This window comes from Podarcis tiliguerta (assembly GCF_965153285.1).
Source record: "Podarcis tiliguerta genome assembly, chromosome: 6".
Lineage (NCBI taxonomy): Eukaryota > Metazoa > Chordata > Lepidosauria > Squamata > Lacertidae > Podarcis > Podarcis tiliguerta.
In genome coordinates, this window is record NC_139539.1 from 86,656,820 (window position 1) to 86,677,715 (window position 20,896).

General features: G+C 45.5%; 1 protein-coding gene across 1 annotated transcript in view; it reads left to right on the forward strand.

Annotated features, from left to right (window-relative positions):
- The first annotated feature begins 404 nt into the window (after positions 1-404).
- The window catches only part of RXRG (retinoid X receptor gamma), a 74,974-nt gene continuing 54,482 nt past the window's right edge, over positions 405-20,896 (forward strand). The window contains exon 1 of the mRNA XM_083445345.1: positions 405-538. Within this exon, the coding sequence (XP_083301471.1) occupies positions 472-538 (67 nt within the window). The 5' untranslated portion in view covers positions 405-471. The remainder of the gene's footprint in view (positions 539-20,896) is intronic.

Here is a 20,896-nt window from a genome sequence, read left to right on the forward strand (position 1 = left end):
GGAAGGTAAACGGCGTTTCCGTGTGCTGCTCTGGTTCTCCAGAAGCAGCTTAGTCATGCTGGCCACATGCCAGCTGTATGCCGGCTCCCTCGACCAGTAAAGCAAGATGAGCGCTGGAACCCCAGAGTCGTCTGCGACTGTCAGGGGGCCCTTTGTCTTTACCTAGGTGAGTCCAGAGATTCTAATTAACTCTTTGCCAAAATAATAATATACTTTACATAGGAGACACTGCGTTTGTCAGACAAAGTCTTTCTTGTGTTAGAGTCGAGAGAGGGAGACAGAAAGAAAGAAAGACCCCAATGCAAGTATATCCACAAACTATTCCAGGCAGGTCAAGGTCTGAAAGATAAATTTGTAACTTGGATGAGACTGCTGGGATGTGTAAACATGCCATCATACACTTTGCCCTTCCATCAGCGTTGTCAGAATTGTTTTGGTCCAACACAACTCTAAAGAAGGAGTAGATTGAAGATGGAGACACAGCAGCAATACAGCTGGATGAGCCACTCCACGAGGGTTGATCGGTTTCCTTGTTTCTGTAAGTTCTTCTTGCAGTCTTTGAGTTTATGATTACTTCCCCTTTGTGCTGAAGCTTTTGGCAGAGAGAGATGTATTTGCAAGATGACTCAGGGAAAAGGTAACTGCTTATGTAAGCAGTCGGAATTAATTCATGGGGGAATTTCTTTCTCTTTCTTTTTATTGAATTTTGCTTCTTACATACATCCACGAGAGAAAAAACAGCCCAATATTCGAACCACAAATAAAGATAAGCAAAAACATAAAACACGTATTAACTAAATATTTTTTCCTCCGCCAATTACCAATAATTGATATTCTAACTTATCAATCATTAATGTTCCATTCTTTTGAGATGTCTTCCGTCCACCTCAATGTGTGTCATACCTGTCCTTAATTAACTGCCTTCTTTAGATGTTTCTCATTTCTTGGTACTATATCATTTAATTATAGTAACTGTTTTGTATTTTAAAAAAACCAGTCAAAGCATAATAAAGGTTTTACTTGCAAACAATGTTTTTTAAAGTAGATTTTATAACACTCCCATTCCTTACTGAACTTTTGGTTTGTTCGATTCCTAATTAATTCTGTCATTTTAGCAAGCTCAATGTATTCAAATAATTTTATCTGCCACCCTTCTTTTGTTGGAATCTCCTATCCCTTCCATTTTCTGGCAATAAGTATTCTTATTTTATTTAATTTATTTATTTACGTTCTTATGTTACATCAGTAAAGATTATCATATTGCATTGCAATGCTTATTATCATATAATTTTCAACATGTATACAAAATTTATATGCAAAGTTTATATACCTAAAGATAACAAAAAAAGGACAAAAAATCTATTCCAAAGTCATTTCTGTACCAACACTTTGGACTTCCTGTCTATCCCATTGTATATTCCTTTTTTTTACAATTGAATGTGCTCTTATTAGTGCATATTTCTTTACATTTTGTCTAACACATTCCTATAAGTATTCTTGCCACTGTTGTGGCATATAAAAATATCCTTTTTTTATCGTTTCGGATATCTGGTGCTAGTAAACCCAAGAGAAATGCTTCTGGCTTTTTAACAAATGTTTGTTTAAACTTTTTTATTATTATTCTTCATAGATACTATCCCAAAAGTTTCTGATTTTCTTACATTCCCACCACTTATGCAACATTGTCATGGGGGAAATTTCAATCAAATCTTCCCAGTTTGAATTTGTTTGCAAAAAATTCTAATCCTCCTCATTTGATTTTGTATGGACTCTTTGTTGGATTTAGTAATAAAAAGGTAAAGGTACCCCTGTCCGTACGGGCCAGTCTTGACAGACTCTAGGGTTGCGTGCTCATCTCACTCTAGAGGCCGGGAGCCAGCGCTGTCCGCAGACACTTCCAGGTCACGTGGCCAGCGTGACAAAGCTGCTCTGGCGAGCCAGCACCAGCGCAGCACACGGAACGCTGTTTACCTTCCCGCTATAAAGCGGTACCTATTTATCTACTTGCACTTAATTGTGCTTTCGAACTGCTAGGTGGGCAGGAGCTGGGACCGAAAGACGGGAGTTCACCCCGTCACGGGGATTCGAACCACCGACCATGCGATCAGCAAGTCCTAGGCACTGAGGTTTTACCCAAAGCACCACCCGCGTCCCATAGCAGGTGGGAAATAGGATATGAAAGTTCCAGGTTTGGCCATCTGATCTGTACAAATTTTGCTTTAGGCTAAGTCGTCAACGAGAATGGAAAATTAGGCTTTCAAAAAAGTACCTCTCAAAACGTAAACGAAAAGTGTCAGCTTTTCCCAAAACTGAAATACCGTATTTTTCTGTCTATAAGACGCCCCCTATTTTGGGGGACTCAGATTCAAGAAAATGGGGGAAAGACACTATCCGTGTATAAGACGCACCCTGATTTTTGACATTATTTTTAGGGGGGGGGGGGACCTAGTCTTATACATGGGAAAATACAGTATTTTAATTTTGCTGGATCTCAAAAACAAACCCTTTGCAGATTTAAAGTGAATTGCTACATTATTGTGGGATCGTCATCAGGGAAACATCTAGAAAAATATGGTAGGCTATATGGAGCGGCAGTTCTCTGCTCATTTAACCAGGGAAATTCAAGATTCCAAGCCTGACCACCCCCCATTCAAAATAGGACAGGAAGGCTGGAGTGAGACTTCTGTTTTTATTCCTTATTATCAGTATTATGTTAGTATCCAATCCACCTTTTTTAGAAGGAGGCCAAGGCAGCAACCATGAGTCTCCTTTCCCCCATGTTATCCTTCTAACCACCTGGATGAGGTAGGTTAGGGAACTGTATAATAATAATTTCTTTATTTATACCCTGCCCATCTGGCTGGGTTTCCCCAGCCACTCTGGGCGGCTTCCAACAAAGGATTAAAATACAGTAATTCATCAAATATTAAAAGCTTCCCTAAACAGGTCTGCCTTCAGATGTCTTCTAAAAGTCAGATAGTTGTTTGTTTCTTTGACACCTGATGGGAGGGCGTTCCACAGGGAGGGCGCCACAACCAAGAAGACCCTCTGCCTGGTTCCCTGTATCTTCGCTTCTCGCAGTGGGCGAACCACCCAAAGGCCCTCAGAGCTGGATCTCAGTGTCCGGGCAGAACGATGGGGGTGGAGATGCTCCTTCAGGTATACTGGGCCGAGGCCGTTTAGGGCTTTAAAGGTCAGCACCAACACTTTGAATTGTGCTCAGAAATGTACTGGGAACCAATGTAGGTCTTTCAAGACTGGTGTTATATGGTCTCGGCGGCCGCTCCCAGTCACCAGTCTAGCTGCCGCATTCTGGATTAGTTGCAGTTTCCAGGTCACCTTCAAAAGTAGCCCCACGTAGAGCGTATTGCAGTAGTCTAAGACCCACACTGATGGGTCCAAGATGGCAAAGTGAGCTTCATGTATGCTCCAGTGTGGCTAAGCTCCATAGCACTGGGGATCTGTGTAGATGAAAAAGCAGTCAGAGAGTGCTCAGCTTGAACATTTTTGTATGCTGGTCCACACAGTTTGTTATGTACTGAAGTTCTCACCCTGGGCCAGCAGGGGGATACTGTAGATAGTTCAGGTCCACATATGCAAATAAGGGATCAAAAGTGACGTTCGGTGATTGGATAGTTACAGAAAATGGTTACTATTGCGTTCTAGTGGAGCGCTATATAAGCAGGCTGTCTGAACCCTTCAGTCCAGTTCTGTTCTGGCATGTGAATAAACAAGAGCTGTTCGAAGAATCGCTGTGTCGTCTGATATGTTCACCCACAACTTAACACAGTTGCTAAGTGTGAGACCATCCCAGCCCGTAATGTTGTCCTGCCACAACCAGATTCTCACACTGCGTTTATGGAGCACGTTGTTGTTCTTTAAGCTACTGTTTGGTCAAAGCCTAAAAAACACTACATAGCCCAAACGAACAACAGAGAGTTAACCTGACATTTAGATCTGCAGCACAAATCCCCCTTTGTCAATAAAACCGTGTCTTTCCAAGACTGACTTTTATCAGATAACCTTTCTCCATTATTTTAAGTTGTGCTCACTTCGCCATCTGCAGGTCTAAAGATTTGTTTAACTCATGGGTAGGCAAACTAAGGCCCGGGGGCCGGATCTGGCCCAACTGCCTTCTAAATCCGGCCCGTGGACGGTCCAGGAATCAGCGTGTTTTCACATGAGTAGAATGTGTCCTTTTATTCAAAATGCATCTTTGGGTTATTTGTGGGGTATAGGAATTCGTTCATTTTTTTTCTTTTCAAAATATAATCTGGCCCCCCATAAGGTCTGAGGGACAGTGGACCGGGCCCCTGATGAAAAGGTTTGCTGACCCCTGGTTTAACTGGTATATATTTATTTGTGTTTCTGTGAGGTTTTGTTTTGTTTTGTTTTACTGCTGAAGATGGAGTGGAATTGAATATACCCTGTTGAGACTGACAGATATGCCTTGTTTATTGTCCAAGAGCCCAGTCATGTTTAAAAACACTGCAGGGACAAAACCAAACTAAGTGGCTTAACCAAGAGATGAGAAGGAACATAGATCAGATGCGCTCCTGAGGAAATGGAGCATTTGAGGTTCTTTACAGGTGTGCTAAAGGAGGAAAGGAGACTGCCGAGATGCTGAATGAAGTCAGGCTGCGTGTGAGGGACACAGAGGCACAGAACATGCCTTGCTCAGAACATGCCTTGCTCAGGCAAGGCATGTTCTGGAGGAGATTGTCATAGAGGAACAGGTAGTTTGGAGGTGCTCATTGATCTTTGTCGCTCAAGGCTTATACAATCTCTGTGGCGTGGAATATCTTCTATCAGTTTTTCAGCTGTTTGTTATCTTAGCTGGCTCCCAGTCCATTTCTGTGCCCAGTTCAAAGTACTGGTTCTGACCTTTAATGCCCTTTACAACTTAGGCCCTCTGATGTATCTGATCAAACACATTTTCTCTCCTGTACCTCCCTGACCCTTGAGGCTGTCATCTGACAATCTTCTCTAAGTGCCCCTGCCAAGTGGGGTACAAATCACGAGAGAAAGGGCCTTTTCAGTAGTGGCCCCTCCATTGTTGAATGTTCACCTATGAAAGACCCATCTGACACCAGGGGGAAAGATGATGGCAAGTTCAACTAGGAAGGAAGGAAGGAAGGAAGGAAGGAAGGAAGGAAGGAAGGAAGGAAGGAGCTAAGATGGCAGACATTTCAATCCATCAATCCCCGGAAATGTTGGTTTCAAACCATTCCAGAGATAATTATTAATGACTTCATGTATCCCCCAATTACTGTGACTCTAATAGCAGCCACACATGGATCGTGGAAGGGTAAATGATGAAAAGAAAATATTATATCCCCGATTATACAACTATATTTTAATCAAAAAAAAATCAAGATGGCTAGTTTGCCTGCAGCTTGATGTTCTCTCTGTAAATGATGCATCTCCAGCAGCAGCTAAAGAGTTAAATCCAGATTCAAACGGCCAGATAAATCAATATGACTGTCATGCAAAAATTAATTAACACAGAGACAATTGTGTAAATTCCTTCCAGTAACAAACTGTTAAATAAATGAAGCTATTGCTGAATCTAGATGAACTTTCCTACCACCATCCATGATTTTATCATCCAGGAAAACTGTCCACAAAGGAAACTGTAGTTAATAAATCTTTGCTTAGGAAGCAACTAAGGGGATGAGTGGGTGCAAAGGTCCAAATGCTGATTGAAATAGCTCTTAAATCCAGCTCTTTCTTAGTACTTGTTCTCTGCTGTGCTTGGCATTGAGCTTTCTTTCTGAACGACAACCGGGTGCATGGCTGATTTAGCTCTTTTCTGCCACTTCTCTTCTTCCCGGTTATCCATTCATCTCTTCGTTCACTTCTAATTACAGAATACTGCTGCATTTGTTCCCCCTCCTTTTGTTGCTCTTGTTAGTTTAGCTGGGCAATGTAGTTCAGCAAATTGTTAAACCCATCCATGAGGCCACAGTGAAGGGCGCATGCACACAGAAGCTGCTGAAATCAGACCATAGCGTTCGAAGCTGTGCGGCACAGTACAGCCATTGTGGCTTTGGTGGGCACAACTCTGTTGTTGTTGTTGTCCCACTATCATTTCTGGTCAGGCAGGTTTATGCAATCCTCCCAAAGCCTGTGGATTGCTGTTTGAAGAAGAAGAAGAAGAAGTGTTTGGATTTGATATCCCGCCTTTCACTCCCTTTAAGGAGTCTCAGAGCGGCTAACATTCTCCTTTCCCTTCCTCCCCCACAACTAACACTCTGTGAGGTGAGTGGGGCTGAGAGACTTCAAGGAAGTGTGACTGGCCCAAGGTCACCCAGCAGCTGCATGTGGAGGAGCGGAGGCGCGAACCCGGTTCCCCAGATTACAAGACTACCGCTCTCAACAACTACACCACACTGGCTCTCAATTCAATGCTATAGAGGGGGTTTCTGCAAGAAAAGTGCCAAGGCGAAAGAAAGAAAGAAAGAAAGAAAGAAAGAAAGAAAGAAAGAAAGAAAGAAGCAAGCTTGCTTGGACACGAACCTGCCTAGAAATGCAGAGGGAAGGCAAATGTGGATGAGCGCTCCAAGTTGGTTCAAAGTCTTTGCTCTGCCTTGTTTCCTGCTGTGGAAGGTCATCATACTTCAGCTAGCATTTTGTGAACGCTGGCTGAGTTTGTCTAAAACAGGAGTCTCTTAGATTTGTGCCTTGCTGAAAGCACCTGTAGCAAATCCAACCGGAGCCTGCATAAGAGACACCAGAGTTCACATGAGGTTTCGCTGTCTTTCTTTGGTGACCTTTCTCGGTGGCATTCTGAGTTGTTCTTGGAGCCCAGGCAGGATGACTGAGTGCTGCTTCTGCAGCAAGAGAGGCCAGCTTCTTTTCCTTTGCGTAACAGAGGGTGATATGATGGCAGTGTCATTTCTGCCAATAACCATCTCCGCAGACGTCTCTAATGCTGGCCACTTCCTTACCTGTGTGCCTTCATTCAGTCACGGTCCAACTCACAGCCACTTGCATATTGATTGCAGCCATTGACCTTTCCTTACTTATTGCTCCCTGCAGAAACTGGAAGAATGGGCACTCAACAGAAATATCTCTCCATTATTTTCTATTAGGAGAAGAGTATAAAAATGATCTGGAATCACTGGCCCCGTTCAGATATAGCAGCAAACAATGGTTCTCCGGTAGGTGAATGAGCTGCAGGCATCGGGTCAGTGGCGTAGCGTGGGTTGTCAGCACCCGGGGCAAGGCAAGTAATTTGTGCCCCCTAACCCGTGGATTTGCGCCCCCTAACCCTAACCCCCAGATGTTGCGCCCGGTGCGGCCGGCCCCCCCTGCACCCCCCACGCTATGCCACTGCATCAGGTTCCCCTACCCCAACCCATGCAAATAAGAGACCAATGAAGCTGGTTTGGGGGTCAAAACAGGCCACAACTTTATTGAATACAGATGAAAGAGGTTTGGCTTGGGCATGGGGCAATCGAAATACTTCCGGCCTGCCTGCTGGAAGTGATGCGTGGTCATTCCAGAGGGCGGTTCCTAATGTTGGGATACTGGCGGGAAGATGGGGGCATCAGGCAGGCTCCCAGCTGGCTCCAGCCACCAGCCGGTCTCCCTTGGAACAGCATCAATCAGCAACACGAGCCTCAGATACGTTTAGAGACCCGTGCACGCTCTGTCAGCAGAGTGTGTAAATCTTCTCACAGCAGAAGAGGCGGACAGAGAGATGTGTAAGGATAATGTACAACATTTATTCAGCATAGTTCCGGAACAGAGGAAAACATGTCTGCTTCCCTTCGTCTCCAGCAAAACAGCAGCAGCACAAAAGCTATATACAAACGGAAGTTCCCAGCAAGTGCTGGAAGTAAACAGGCATGTGACACACAACAGTCCTCTAGGAGGAAACTGATTTTTGATCTATTTCAATTCTGGTTTAGGCCTGGTTTTGGTAAGGAAACTGCTTTGGTTACCCTGTATGATGACCCCTGTCGGGAGAAAGACAGGGGAAATGGGTCCCATTGAATTCTCCTCAACTTCTCAGTGGCTTTTGAGATCATCGACCATGGTATCCTTCTGGAGCAGTTATCCAAGTTGGGTGTGGGTGGCACTGCTTTGCAGTGATTCTGGTCCTACTTGGATGGTTGTTCCCAGAGGGAGTGTTTTTCAGCCCTGTGGAACTTTCAATGTGGGTTCAATTCTATCCCCTATGCTGTATAAAATCTACATGAAATCACCGAGTGGGGTCCTACCTGGAGCGACGTTTCCAGAGGTGATGCTTGTCAACCCCGTGGAGCCTTCACTGTTTAATTTTATCTCCTATGCTAGAGCTTTCCAAACTTTCCTTGTTGGCGACACACTTTTTTAGACATGCATCATTTCATGACGCAGTAATTCAGTTTTACTAGCAAATCGGAGGTTAAACTGACTGCTTTCCAGGAAGCGTTTGCACAACACACTTGCGCACTGCAGCCAACACACTAACATGTCGCAACACACAGTTTCAGAAAGCTCTGCCCTAGGCTGTTTAACATCTACATGAAACCACTGAGTGGGGTTTTCTGGAGGCTTGGAGTACTTTGTCAGCAATATGCTGACGACACACAGCTCTACTTCTGCTTTACACCTTCAGGTGAGGCAACGGATGAGCTGCACTGTTGTCTTGCTTGCGTAATGGACTGGATGATAGCCAACAAACTGAAGCTCAATCCAGTTAAGACAGAGGCACTGTTAGTGGTTGAATGGATGAGAGGTTGTCTGCTCTCTCCAAGCCTCACTCTCTTGACACTTCCCTGCAAGTAGGACTGGAACCAGTGCAAAGTGGTGCCACCCACACCCAACATGGACTGCATTTTCTGAAGAATACTGTTATGAGAATTTTAAGGTCTCAGATATAGAATAAATATTCATAAATGCACACATATCTAAATACATAATCTGTGTGTCTGAAATAGTACAGAAGAGCAAACCTGAAGCCATTTTGATTCTCCAGTGACCTCAAATATTCCTCAAATAAGGGAGGCAAATGGGGAAAGCCTCATTGTCCTTTTGCTTACAAATCCTGTCATGAGGGCATCTTTGTGTATGATTAGGGTGAGCCTGTGATGATTCACGAACTAAAGTATGAACCATTACAAAAGAATGGCCAGGCTGCCCAGGTATTGCAATTAGTAGCCATTATCAGGTATCCTGGCAGACAGGATTTCTGCTGTAGGCCCGCCTCCTATGCTGTATGTATGATGACTTTGGGGTGGTCTTTGGCTAAGGGGGTTGGGCAATGTCCAAAGTCTTTAAAGGTTCTGCACACTTTTGTTTGGGGTCTCTCCCTCCTTGCAATGAGGGGAGGGAACTCTCTTGCAACCCAAAAAATGAAGATGTGCCTTGCTTTCCACTGGATCCTGCCTCTATCCATTCTTCTCTGACCGACCATGGACTTAGGGGACTCAGAGCCCCATGGAGAGTTTTTTTTTTTTTAAAGAAGATATTTATTAGAAGTTTAAAAATTACAGAAAAAAGAAACAGAAAAAACAATAAAAAGTTTAACAAAACATACATTACAATTACAATTGCAGTACATAAGAAAAAAAAAAGAAAAAGGAATATAGAAACATAAAAAGGCAATACAACAATACAGAGAAAAAGAAAAGAAAAGAAAACACTAAACACACACATCCAATATTCCATATCTTTACCTTTCATTAACTTGTTTCATTGACCTCCTCACACCTCTCTTTTTTGTATTCTATTTCAGCAAATTCTTTCCATCTTTCTCAATTTTTGTTCTATAGTTTATCTTAACGGTCTAACCTTAAATTTTTCATTTTGTCCCGTTATCAATCAGCTTTTACCTAATTCTTTATTACATTTCGGCTAAAACCATATGGCTTCATTCCAGCATCCTTCTAACATTCATTAATTTTACAATGTTTTTGTAGATAAGCTTTAAATTTCTTCCAATCTTCTTCCACCGACTCTTCTCCCTGGTCTCGGATTCTGCCAGTCATTTCCGCCAGTTCCATGTAATCCATCAGCAGAGCCCCATGGAGAACTTTGGGCAGCCAAAGCCAAACCCCAAATTTTACATCAATACCATGGTTGATGGTATCAAAAGCCACTGAGAGGTCAAGGAGAATGAACAGGGACACATTTCCCCTGTCTCTCTGTACTGCTGTTTAGAACAGTTTACGGCAGTTCCATGGTTGTTCCATTGTCCAAAACCTTGCTCTGGCTTTGATACTTATCTGGCCAAAGGACCCTGCCTTTTATGCCTGGGTTGTGATATTTCCCATGCCCATGCCTGGGCGAGGTTCACCCAACCCATGACCCCCTCCGAAAGCCAGGAAGTGGAGGCCTTTTCCCCCCAGTTGGCTATTTTCTCCTCTTCTTCCACCCAACCCCCTTTCCAGGGAAAGTTTGCCACACGCTTTTCCATTACATGCCTGTTCATGACCTTTCCGCTCCAACAAGAAAGAGTTAGCGAAGCACATAGGCTCTGATTCTTCTGCTAGCACAAAAGATGGGATTGTTGGCAGCCCTGTGGCACAGAAAACATCTAATTGACTCAACTTTCCCTGCTTGGGCTCTGAATGTGTTTTCTGCCCGAGGGTATATCTCAGCATTATAGTGGCCCTCTATAAGGATGCGAAATGCCTTGTTCTGTCACAGACTAGGGCTATGTCCATGTGCAGGGCTGTCTCTGGAATAGCTCGGATCATTTTCGGAACAAGCGCCCCTCACACGGGGCTGGAGAGCAAAACAGTGAGTGGGTGAAGGGAACGACAAGCCTGGCACGAAGGACTGTTTGATGAGTCAGAGAAAACCAAGATGGCCACTACCTTTCCTCAGTGCATGAATCAAAAGAATGGAAAGGGAGGCACACCAGTCTCCAGAAAGAGCTTTCAGATGTCATGGAGATAAAGATTTACACAACCTTTAGAAGACATCTGAAGGCAGCCCTGTATCGGGAAGTTTTTATTGCTATATATACAGTGGCGTTGCGTGGGTTGTCAGCACCCGGGGCAAGGCAAGTAATTTGCGCCCCCTAACCCGGGGCAAGGCAAGTAATTTGTGCCCCCCGCTGCACTGTTCCTCCCCCAGATAGTCCCTCGCTCTCTCTCCGCACCGCACCGCACGCCTGGCACTCCCCCCCCACAGTGGGCGGCAACCCAGCGGCTCGGATCGGATTCACACAGCCAGCACTGCAGTGAGAGAGAGTGAGTGAGCCAGGTAGGGGCAGAGAGCTGTGAGTGCGAGCGCCCCCCCAGATGTTGCGCCCGGTGCGGCCGGCCCCCCCTGCACCTCCCACGCTACGCCACTGTGTATATATATATATATATATATATATAATGTTTTTAGATGCAATGTGGGTGGCTGGGGAGACCTGGCCGGATCGACAGGGTATAAATGGTACAATTATTATTATTATTATTTCAGATAAATTTGGGGTGAATGGTGAAAAGGGGGACCCAGACTACCTATCCTTTCATCTCATACTGCTACCTGCATTTTGTGACAATGACAGCAATGTCCCTCTAGACCAGGGGTCGACAATTTTTTTTAGCCATGGACTGGTCCACTGTCCCTCAGACCTTGTGGTGGGCTGGAGAAGGGGCACCAGGGGGGAGCTGGAAGAAGAGGCAAGGAGGGGGGGCAAGTAGTGTTCCTCCCCACCCCCCCAGCCCCAGCTGCTGCACTTACCTTCCCTGGGGCTGCCACCACCACCACAACTGCTTCTTCTCTTGGGTAGATAGAGCAAATTCATCCGCTCCGCTCTCTGGTCCGCAGGAGCAGCAGGGTGGCGGCAGCAGAGGAGGGGAATTGAGTGGCACAAAAGGGCTGGCTCTGGAAAGGGGCTGCTTAAAATGGCGCTCAGCCAGCTCAGCCCAGCCCCCTACCTCCTCTAGGCAGGGCGGGGAGAAGCCAGGAGGAGGGAGGGAGGAGACGCCGCCATGGTGGGTTTGAGGGAGAGGAGGGGAAATGGAATGGCGCAGGAGGGGGGGAATGGCGCAGCTCAAATGAACAGAATCCTCACGCCAATCCACAGACAGTCCACAGGCCAGATCCTGAAGGCAATTGGGTCTGATCCGGCCCGCTGACCTTAGGCTGCCAACCCCTGCTCTAGACAACTACCATTCTTTGCCCAGATGAACAGCACAAATATCCCATAGAGGAGGAGCTTTGGGGTGCGGGTGTGGAATGGCAACTGCTAACCGGTGACCACTGAGAAAAGTGTGGCTGCTGCCACCCCCGTGCCCCAATTTGGACCCCTCCCTCCTTTAAAAATCACCCAGACACTTCTGTTTTCATTGCCTGTGGATGAGTCAGTTAAAATGGAGAGAAGCGTTTTGATTCCGAGCAGTTTCAGTTTTGTAAATTGATTATTGTTCAGTCTGCTCCCACTGTTTTAACCGCTTGCATTTTAGTACACTTAGTAGACTTATTTCCTGATCTGGTTAGCTTGAGCTGTCCAGGGCCGGGCCGCCTATGAGGTGGACTGAGGCAGCTGCCTCAGGCGGCAGAATCTAAAGGGATGCTGCTGCCCATGTGTTCTCCGCCTGCCCAATCACAGCAGAGAACCGAGAAGAAGCGGAAGCATCTTTCAGCAAAATCTTGTGAGAGCCCTGTGCAATCTCAAAAGAGCAGTTCGGCAGGGGAAAAGGCTTCTTCTGGAGGTGGTGGACTCTTCTCTCTTGGAGGTTTTTAAGCAGCAGTTGGGTGGCCATCTGTCTTGGTTGCTTTCATTGAAATTCCTGCATTGCAGGGGGTTGGACTAGATGACCCTTGGGTACATAACAACAACAACAACAACAACAACAATTACATTCGACAACTGAAGTTCCACTGTATGTATTATCTGGATTCTGTGTTATTAGGTTTTGTAATAAATACTGTATTTTTTGCTCTATAAGACTCACTTTTTCCCTCTTAAAAAGTAAGGGGAAATGTGTGTGCGTCTTATGGAGCGAATGCAGGCTGTGCAGCTATCCCAGAAGCCAGAACAGCAAGAGGGATCACTGCTTTTGCTGCACAGTGATCCCTCTTCTTGTTCTGGCTTCTGAGATTCAGAATATTTTTTTTCTTTGTTTTCCTCCTCCAAAAACTAGGTGCGTCTTGTGGTCTGGTGCGTCTTATAGAGCGAAAAATACAGTATACTGTGATAGTAAGATAAGGACAGCAGGGAGACTGTAGACTACAATTTTTAAAAATTTTATGAAGGAAAAAGGTATCTTTTCTAGTTGTTTCAAATACCTGTGGAGCTTCAAGTAAAAAGTTGGCTAGCACAGATAAACCTTGCAGTTGTGGCTTCTGAGTCGGTGTCTGAAATAGCCTTATAGCACCACCTGTGTCATTTATCATGGAGATAATTTGCTGGGAATAATAGGCAGCTGCGCACACAATGGGGCAAATCTGCTGGAGGTTCTTAGGCAGGTATAAGACGACTCAGTGACACAACTCATTAGCGCCCTGAGGATTCATTAGGGAGTTAGTATTCTAACCAAAGGTCCCCTAAGGTTTAAAGAACCTCTGAATTATCCGGCTGTCTTCCTTGATGGAATGGGTGCATTTTGCAAGGTAGGAATTTCCCTACAACTTCGTGGAATCTTGCTTTGTTGATGTGCTTGTAGAAAGGAAGGGACTTTGCTCTGAACGGTGACGGGGAGTCAAGCAGATATTATTTTCAAGAAAGCAGGATGTGCTTCAGCAGATGTGGACTCTTGGGGAATAGGACTCCTCCGTTTACAGGTATTCTAAGGATGCCCTTGGTTTAACATACAGCACTTGGTAATTGAATTAGCTCCTGGGGTTTCTGGTGCTAATTTCATTAATGGGTTTCGAGCAGGTATCTCTTTAACACCCATGTCCTAAACACATTCAATAGAAGGAAGTAGGCTTCCTGGAAATCAAACTCGGAAGCAGAAATAAACGCCAGACCCTGCTTACTACTGCAGCAGGTCGTGTAGCATATGGGCATCTAGAATATCTCTGCTCTTTTCTGTAGGTTCCAGGATATATTTATTTAACGCATCCCCCCCCCCCCCCGCCGCATACCTAGGACTTGGAATGAGTGATATAGGGCGTGTACTGTATTATCGGCTTAAAACGCAGATAGGTCGTTCTTTTCCTCAATTCTGATGGAAGCTGTTTTTGAGAGAAATGTATCAGAATACAGTACAGGCAGCAAGCGATTTGCATGGGGGTTACCTTCCAGACCCCTGCACACATTGGCGGGGTGCATGTAAGGCCCCTTTCCGCTCCCACTCTTGCCCGATTCCACCCCTTTTGTGACATTTTTTGGTGACGTTTTCAGGTCACGCCTGGGTTCCACATGATGCTTGCATGTGCGGTTCTGCACATATCAGATGTGCTTATACGGTCGCTGCCTGTATTTCGTAAGAAATGACAGGATAGAAGCAGGATAGCTATGGATTGTGGCTAACCATATAACACCGGTCCTGAAATACCTACATTGGTTCACAGGACATTTCCGAGCACAAGTCAAAGTGTTGGTGCTGACCTTTAAAGCCCTAAATGGCCTCGGCCCAGTACAGTGGTAACTCGGGTTACAGACGCTTCAGGTTACAGACGCTTCAGGTTACTCCGCTAACCCAGAAATAGTACCTCGGGTTAAGAACTTTACTTCAGGATGAGAACAGAATTCATGCAGTGGTGGCACGACGGCAGCGGGAGGCCCCATTAGCTAAAGTGGTACCTCAGGTTAAGAACAGTTTCAGGTTAAGAACGGACCTCCAGAACGAATTAAGTTCTTAACGCGAGGTACCACTGTATAGCTGAAGGAGCATCTCCACCCCACTGAGGTCCAGCTCCAAGGGCCTTCTGGCAGTTCCCTCACTGTGAGAAGTGAGGTTACAGGGAACCAAGCAGAGGGCCTTCTCAGTAGTGGCACCCACCCTGTAGAAAGCCCTCCCATCCGATGTCAAGGAAATAAACAACTATCTGGCTTTTAGAAGACATCTGAAGGCAGCTCTGTTTAGGGAAGTTTTTAATGTTTGATGTTTTATTGAGCTTTTAATATTCTGTTGGGAGCCACCCAGAGTGGGCAGGGCATAAACAACAACAACAACAACAACAACAACACATCCCAAACTGTGGTGGGACTTCACTAGATATGGAGTAAATGGGCATGTGTGGGGTTCGGGGTATACTGTACAACCCCAAATAACATCTACTTGACCCATTTTTCTTATTGGACTCTTACACTGCATACTAGATTTGAAACCCCATACCGACGCTGGGGTTGTGGCACTCATCTCGCTTTATTGGCTGAGGGAGCCGGTGTACAGCTTCTGGGTCATGTGGCCAGCATGACTAAGCCGCTTCTGGCGAACCAGAGCAGCGCACGGAAACGCCGTTTACCTTCCCACCGGAGTGGTACCTATTTATCTACTTGCACTTTGATGTCCTTTCAAACTGTTAGGTTGGCAGGAGCAGGGACCTAGCAACAGGAGCTCACCCCGTCGCGGGGATTCAAACCGCTGACCTTCTGATCGGCAAGCCCTAGGCTCTGTGGTTTAACCCACAGCACCACCCGCGTCCCTGAATTGGACATAGAAGCCCACAAATTGTGGATCTAGTTCATTTTAGGTGACCAGTTTTTAGTCAGGTGAATAAAACTGAATGGTTTTGACTTGAAATGTAATAAGTGCCTGATTTCTGCAGCATTTGTGATGTCGTGGAGTTGGAGTAACTTAATGGAGAGGAGTGTGTTGAATAATTATCAATCATATTTGATCTGGTGCAGCCAGCCTTTCTGGATGGAGAGCAAATCCGAACGCCTTAAAGAGGCTGATGTGTCAAGGAAGTAAGTGGATTACACTGGGCTTCCTTTTTGTTTTTTTTTAAATGAATCTAGGTTAGCATCTGCTTAGTGCCCTGCACAATCACACACAGAGCGAACAGGACATTGTTGATCTAGGTTGGACTGCCCAATTTATATAAGCTCTATGCAGCTGACCCCTCCCCCCCCAATAAATTCAGCAAACAAGTGATGAGGAAGTAGGAAGATGCAGCCGTGCATTTGGTGCTTGGGCATAGGCAAACTTGGTCCTTCGGGTGTTTTGGGACTACAGTTCCCATCATCCCTGACCACTGGTGCTTTTAGCTAGGGATGATGGGAGTCATAGTCCCAAAAACATCTGGAGGGCCGAGTTTGCCTGTAATAAATAATCATAATAATTTTTTATTTATACCCCGCCCTCCCCGGTTCAGAAACCGGGCTCGGGGCGGCTAACAACAAATTTAAAACACTGAATTGTAATACAACATAAAAGCAGCATAAAATACAGTATAAAAACACGAATAACAATAAAATTCAAAGTTCAAAAATCAGTTTGGGGGAAATCCATCCAATAAGCATTAGGTAGTCACCAGGGCTAGCTGGCTGAATTAGTCCTACTTGGGCCAATGAGGAGGCCAGGGGAGAATTAGATGTGAGGTCTCAGAGCAGGCAATCTTCCTAAAAAGGGAGGGGGAGGGAAGAGAAGGGAAATAAAAGATCAGGCGGAATTCAAATTAAAGGCCAGGCGGAATCGCTCTGTCTTACAGGCCCGACGGAAAGAGGTTAAATCCTGAAGGGCCCTAGTCTCATGGGACAGATCATTCCACCAAGTTGGAGCCATCACTGAAAAGGCCCTGGCCCTGGTGGAGGATAGTCTGACTTCCTTAGGGCCCAGGACCTCTAAACTATATTATTCATGGACCTTAATGTCCTCTGCGGGGCATACTAGGAGAGGTGGTCCCCCTAAACCAGAAAGGGCTTTAAAGGTCAAAATCAAAACCTTGAACCTGACCCTATACCCCACCGGGAGCCAGTGCAATTGGTAAAGCACTGGGTGAATATGCTCCCATGGCAGAGACCCTGTGAGGAGCCTCGCTGCAGCATTCTGCACGCGCTGGAGTTTGTGGAACAGTTTCAAGGGCAGCCCCGCGTAGAGTGAATTACAGTAGTCAAGCCTGGAGGTGAGCGTCACATGGCTCACTGTGGGCAGATTGGGGCGGGAAAGGTAAGGGACCAACTGCTTAATGTGGTGAAGATGGAAAAACGTTGCCTTAGTTGTTGCTGCAACCTGATCCTCCACGGAAAGGGAGGCGTCAAGGATTACACCCAAACTCTTAACGGAAGGCAATGGCACTAATTGGGCCCCCGCAAGAGAAGTGAGTTGGTCCCTCATCCCCATGCCATCCCGACCTAGCCAGAAGACCTGTCTTTGAAGGATTAAGTTTCAATCGGCTCCCACGAAACCATCCAGCCACAGCCTCCAAGCATCTGGTCAGTGTGTCTGGGGCTGAGTGGGTGTGGCCATCCATCAGCAGATAGAGCTGAGTGTCATCAGCATATTGGTGACAACCCAGCCCAAAGCTCCGGACAATCTGGGCAAGGGGCTGCACAAAGATGTTAAAAAGCATCAGGGAGAGGATTGTGCCCTGCGGCACTCCACACACCAAGGAGTGGCGCGATGACATCTCCCTCCCTAGCGCCACCCTCTGTCCCCGACCAGAGATAAAAGAGCACAGCCATTTACGGGCTGTGCCCTGTATCCCCACATCGGTGAGGCTATACAGTGGTACCTCAGGTTAAGTACTTAATTCGTTCCAGAGGTCCGTACTTAACCTGAAACTGTACTTAACCTAAAGCACCACTTTAGCTAATGGGGCCTCCTGCTGCTGCCGTGCCACCGGAGCACAATTTCTGTTCTCATCCTGAAGCAAAGTTCTTAATCTGAAGCACTATTTCTGGGTTAGCGGAGTCTGTAACCTGAAGCGTATGTAAGCTGAAGCGTATGTAACCCGAGGTACCACTGTATATGCATGCAGAGTTCTTGCATGTGAGCAAGGACCTTGGTTAGACACTCTACATATTTAGAGTCTGCAGGTCAAGGAATAAAATCTCTTGTCAGCAAGAGGCAAGCTGTTTTTCTTGACAGCCCATCCCCTTTGCAGCACCACACTCCCAAAGAGGTGACCCGAAAGAGCATTCGAATCATGCAGTACTGTTGGGCTTCGGCTTGTGCTCTTGGTTCCACCTCCTCCAGGCTCCGTGCCTGTCTAAATTGCACCCACTCACTGCCCGCCCAAACACTATCCCTCTGGTCCTGTACTAAAGTCCTTGTCTAATGGTCTTAACACTTGGAAACCCAATTGGATGAACACGGGTCACATGCTGCAGAGCACTCACGCAGTTAAATAAAGGGTGAAATGTAAAAAGTCCAAATTCTCACCAGGCTTCCTTTTAAAAAAAAAAGTCATAAGAAGCAACATGAAGCAATGCCTTACTGATGCCGAAATGATTTTGGGGAGTCTATATGCTTATAGGTCAAAAGAGCGGTTTCAACCATTTTCTCTCTCCTTTTCCTGTTCTCTCTCTCTCTCTCTCTCTCTCCCTCTACTGTAAGATATAGAATAGGTAAAGGGACCCCTGACCATTAGGTCCAGTCATGACCCACTCTGGGGTTCCAGCACTCATCTTGCCGAAGGAGCCAGTGTACAGCTTCTGGGTCATGTGGCCAGCATGACTAAACCGCTTCTGGCAAACCAGAGCAGCGCACGGAAACGCCGTTTACCTTCCTGCTGGAGTAGTACCTATTTATCTACTTGCAATTTGATGTGCTTTCGAACTGCTAGGTTGGCAGGAGCAGGGACCGAGCAACGGTCACTCTGTCGGGGGGATTCGAACTGCTGACCTTCTGATCGGCAAGTCCTAGGCTCTGTGGTTTAACCCACAGCACCACCCGCATCCCAAGATATAGCATAGTTTATGCCAATTTACAACTGGTAGTCAAGGAAGATGGGATGGCTGTGCCAGGTTTATGAGATTATAATGAAGAATTTGTTTTGACACAAACAAGTAAATGGGAAGACAATGACCATAGGAAACTGATGTTCACTGGTCCATCTAGTTCAGCATTGGCTATGCTCACTGGGTGAGCATAAAACCACTGAGCCTCTTGGGCTTGCCGATCAGAAGGTCAGTGGTTCGAATCCCCAAAAGGGGGTTTGCTCCCATTCAGTGCCAGATTTACATATAAGCTAAACAAGCTATAGCTTAGGGCCCCACTCTCTTGGAGGCCTGCAAAAAAAATTAAAGGTAAAAAATCCTGGATGTACTTTTCCAAAATATAAGATAAAAAACAAATAAAAGAAAACCTACATACAGCAACAGTGTTTTGTGTTGTGTAGGCTCCTATGGTGTAAATAATGGGCCCCGCCTGCTAGCCTGCTCCCTAAAATATCACTGGTTTGCTCAACAAACAGTGACAATTTGTTGTTGACAAAGGACAGCTGGACATATAAAGGGCCCCATTACCTTCAGTAGCTCAGGGCCTCATCAAACCTAAATCCAGCCCTGCTCCCGTTGCTCCATCCCAGCTCCTGACAACCTAGCAGTTCAAAAACACACCAGTGCAAGTAGATAAATAGGTACCACTCTGGCGGGAAGGTAAACAGTGTTTCCATGCTCTCTGGTTTCCGACATGGTGTTTCTGTTGCACCAGAAGTGGTTTAGTCCTGCTGGCCACATGACCCGGAAAGCTGTCTGTGGACAAACGCCGGCTCCCTTGACCTGAAAGTGAGATGCGTGTCGCCGCCCCATAGTCACCTTTGACTGGACTTAACTGCCCAGGAGTCCTTTACCTTTTACCTTAAATGAGAGACTTTAACAGGGTTTGAACCTGCAACCTTTCACTTGCAAAGCCTGTGAACTACCTGCCCCTGCCATCATCTTAAAGAAAAAGAGCCCTTAGCTCCAACAATTGAGGCTGAAAGGGAGGAATGGGATATAGGTATTTTCCTAATTATGATCCTTTATGAAAATTGTGAGACGCACCCTATTTTTAAAGCACAATCCGCTCCCATAAAGAATCTTGGCAACTGTAGTTTATCCTTCACAGAGCTACAGTTCCCAGCACCCTTTCCAGGTTCTTGGGTATGGGTGGGTGTGCTTTAAATGTATGGCGTATATGCAGACTTTAGTTGGAAACATATATCTTTGATTTGGGATACAATCTTTGGAGGATATGAATGATAAAGGCACTATCTTGGCAACTTTTAACTTTTGGCAGATGGGCTTCTTTCTCGTATCAGGAAAAATTACATTACGCGCAAGTTTTTCTTATATTATTTGCTTATTTCAACAATTTATTCAACACTTAGTTTCTAAGTGGCTTACAATGAGGTTACAAAAGAGATAGAAAAGATAAAATCAGTCAAAGATGTAAGTTTAATATGCATAAAGTGCTATGCTTGAATGCACTGTATTTTAAAAAATGCTTTGCAGAGAGGTTTGCATTGTCACTAGAATCCTGAGGGATCTCTCACAGCGGGAAGGTGAAACCTGAGAACTCAGCTCCTTTGTCAGTCAATTGAGCTCAGCTCAGTGCTTTAAGAAGCAAGTTACTTAGGATGTCTGTCTGGTACCAGAGAGAGAAAACAATATTGAACTGTATTAAGGACCAAAAAGAAGCCTGGACTGCATTGGTTGCTTGTTTAAGAGCAATGTGTTACTTTGTATTTTGGAACATTTGTTTGTAACTGTTTTAAGACTGTTTCCAGCAAAGCTTTGAAACTCATTCTTATGGTGGGGAGGAAATTCACATCTACTCTGCACAAGGTCTAGATATGGGACTCCACCTGCAGCAACTGTAACAATGTGCAGTCCTTTGGTATCCTACACCAAAGTTGTCAAGGGACTAGTACATCAATCCAAGAACTTTGAACTTGGCCTGGTGGCAGTAGGGACCTGCTGATAACAAAATGTGGACTGCACAGTTCTGGAGACTCCATCAGCGTCTATTGTTGCAGGGCATTTCGAAGCAACTTCTCCCACTTTCAATTATTATAAATTTCTGATTGGTGGTAGCATGAAACCTCTAGGGAAGAATATAGAGGTTTGGAATGAGGACTTTAA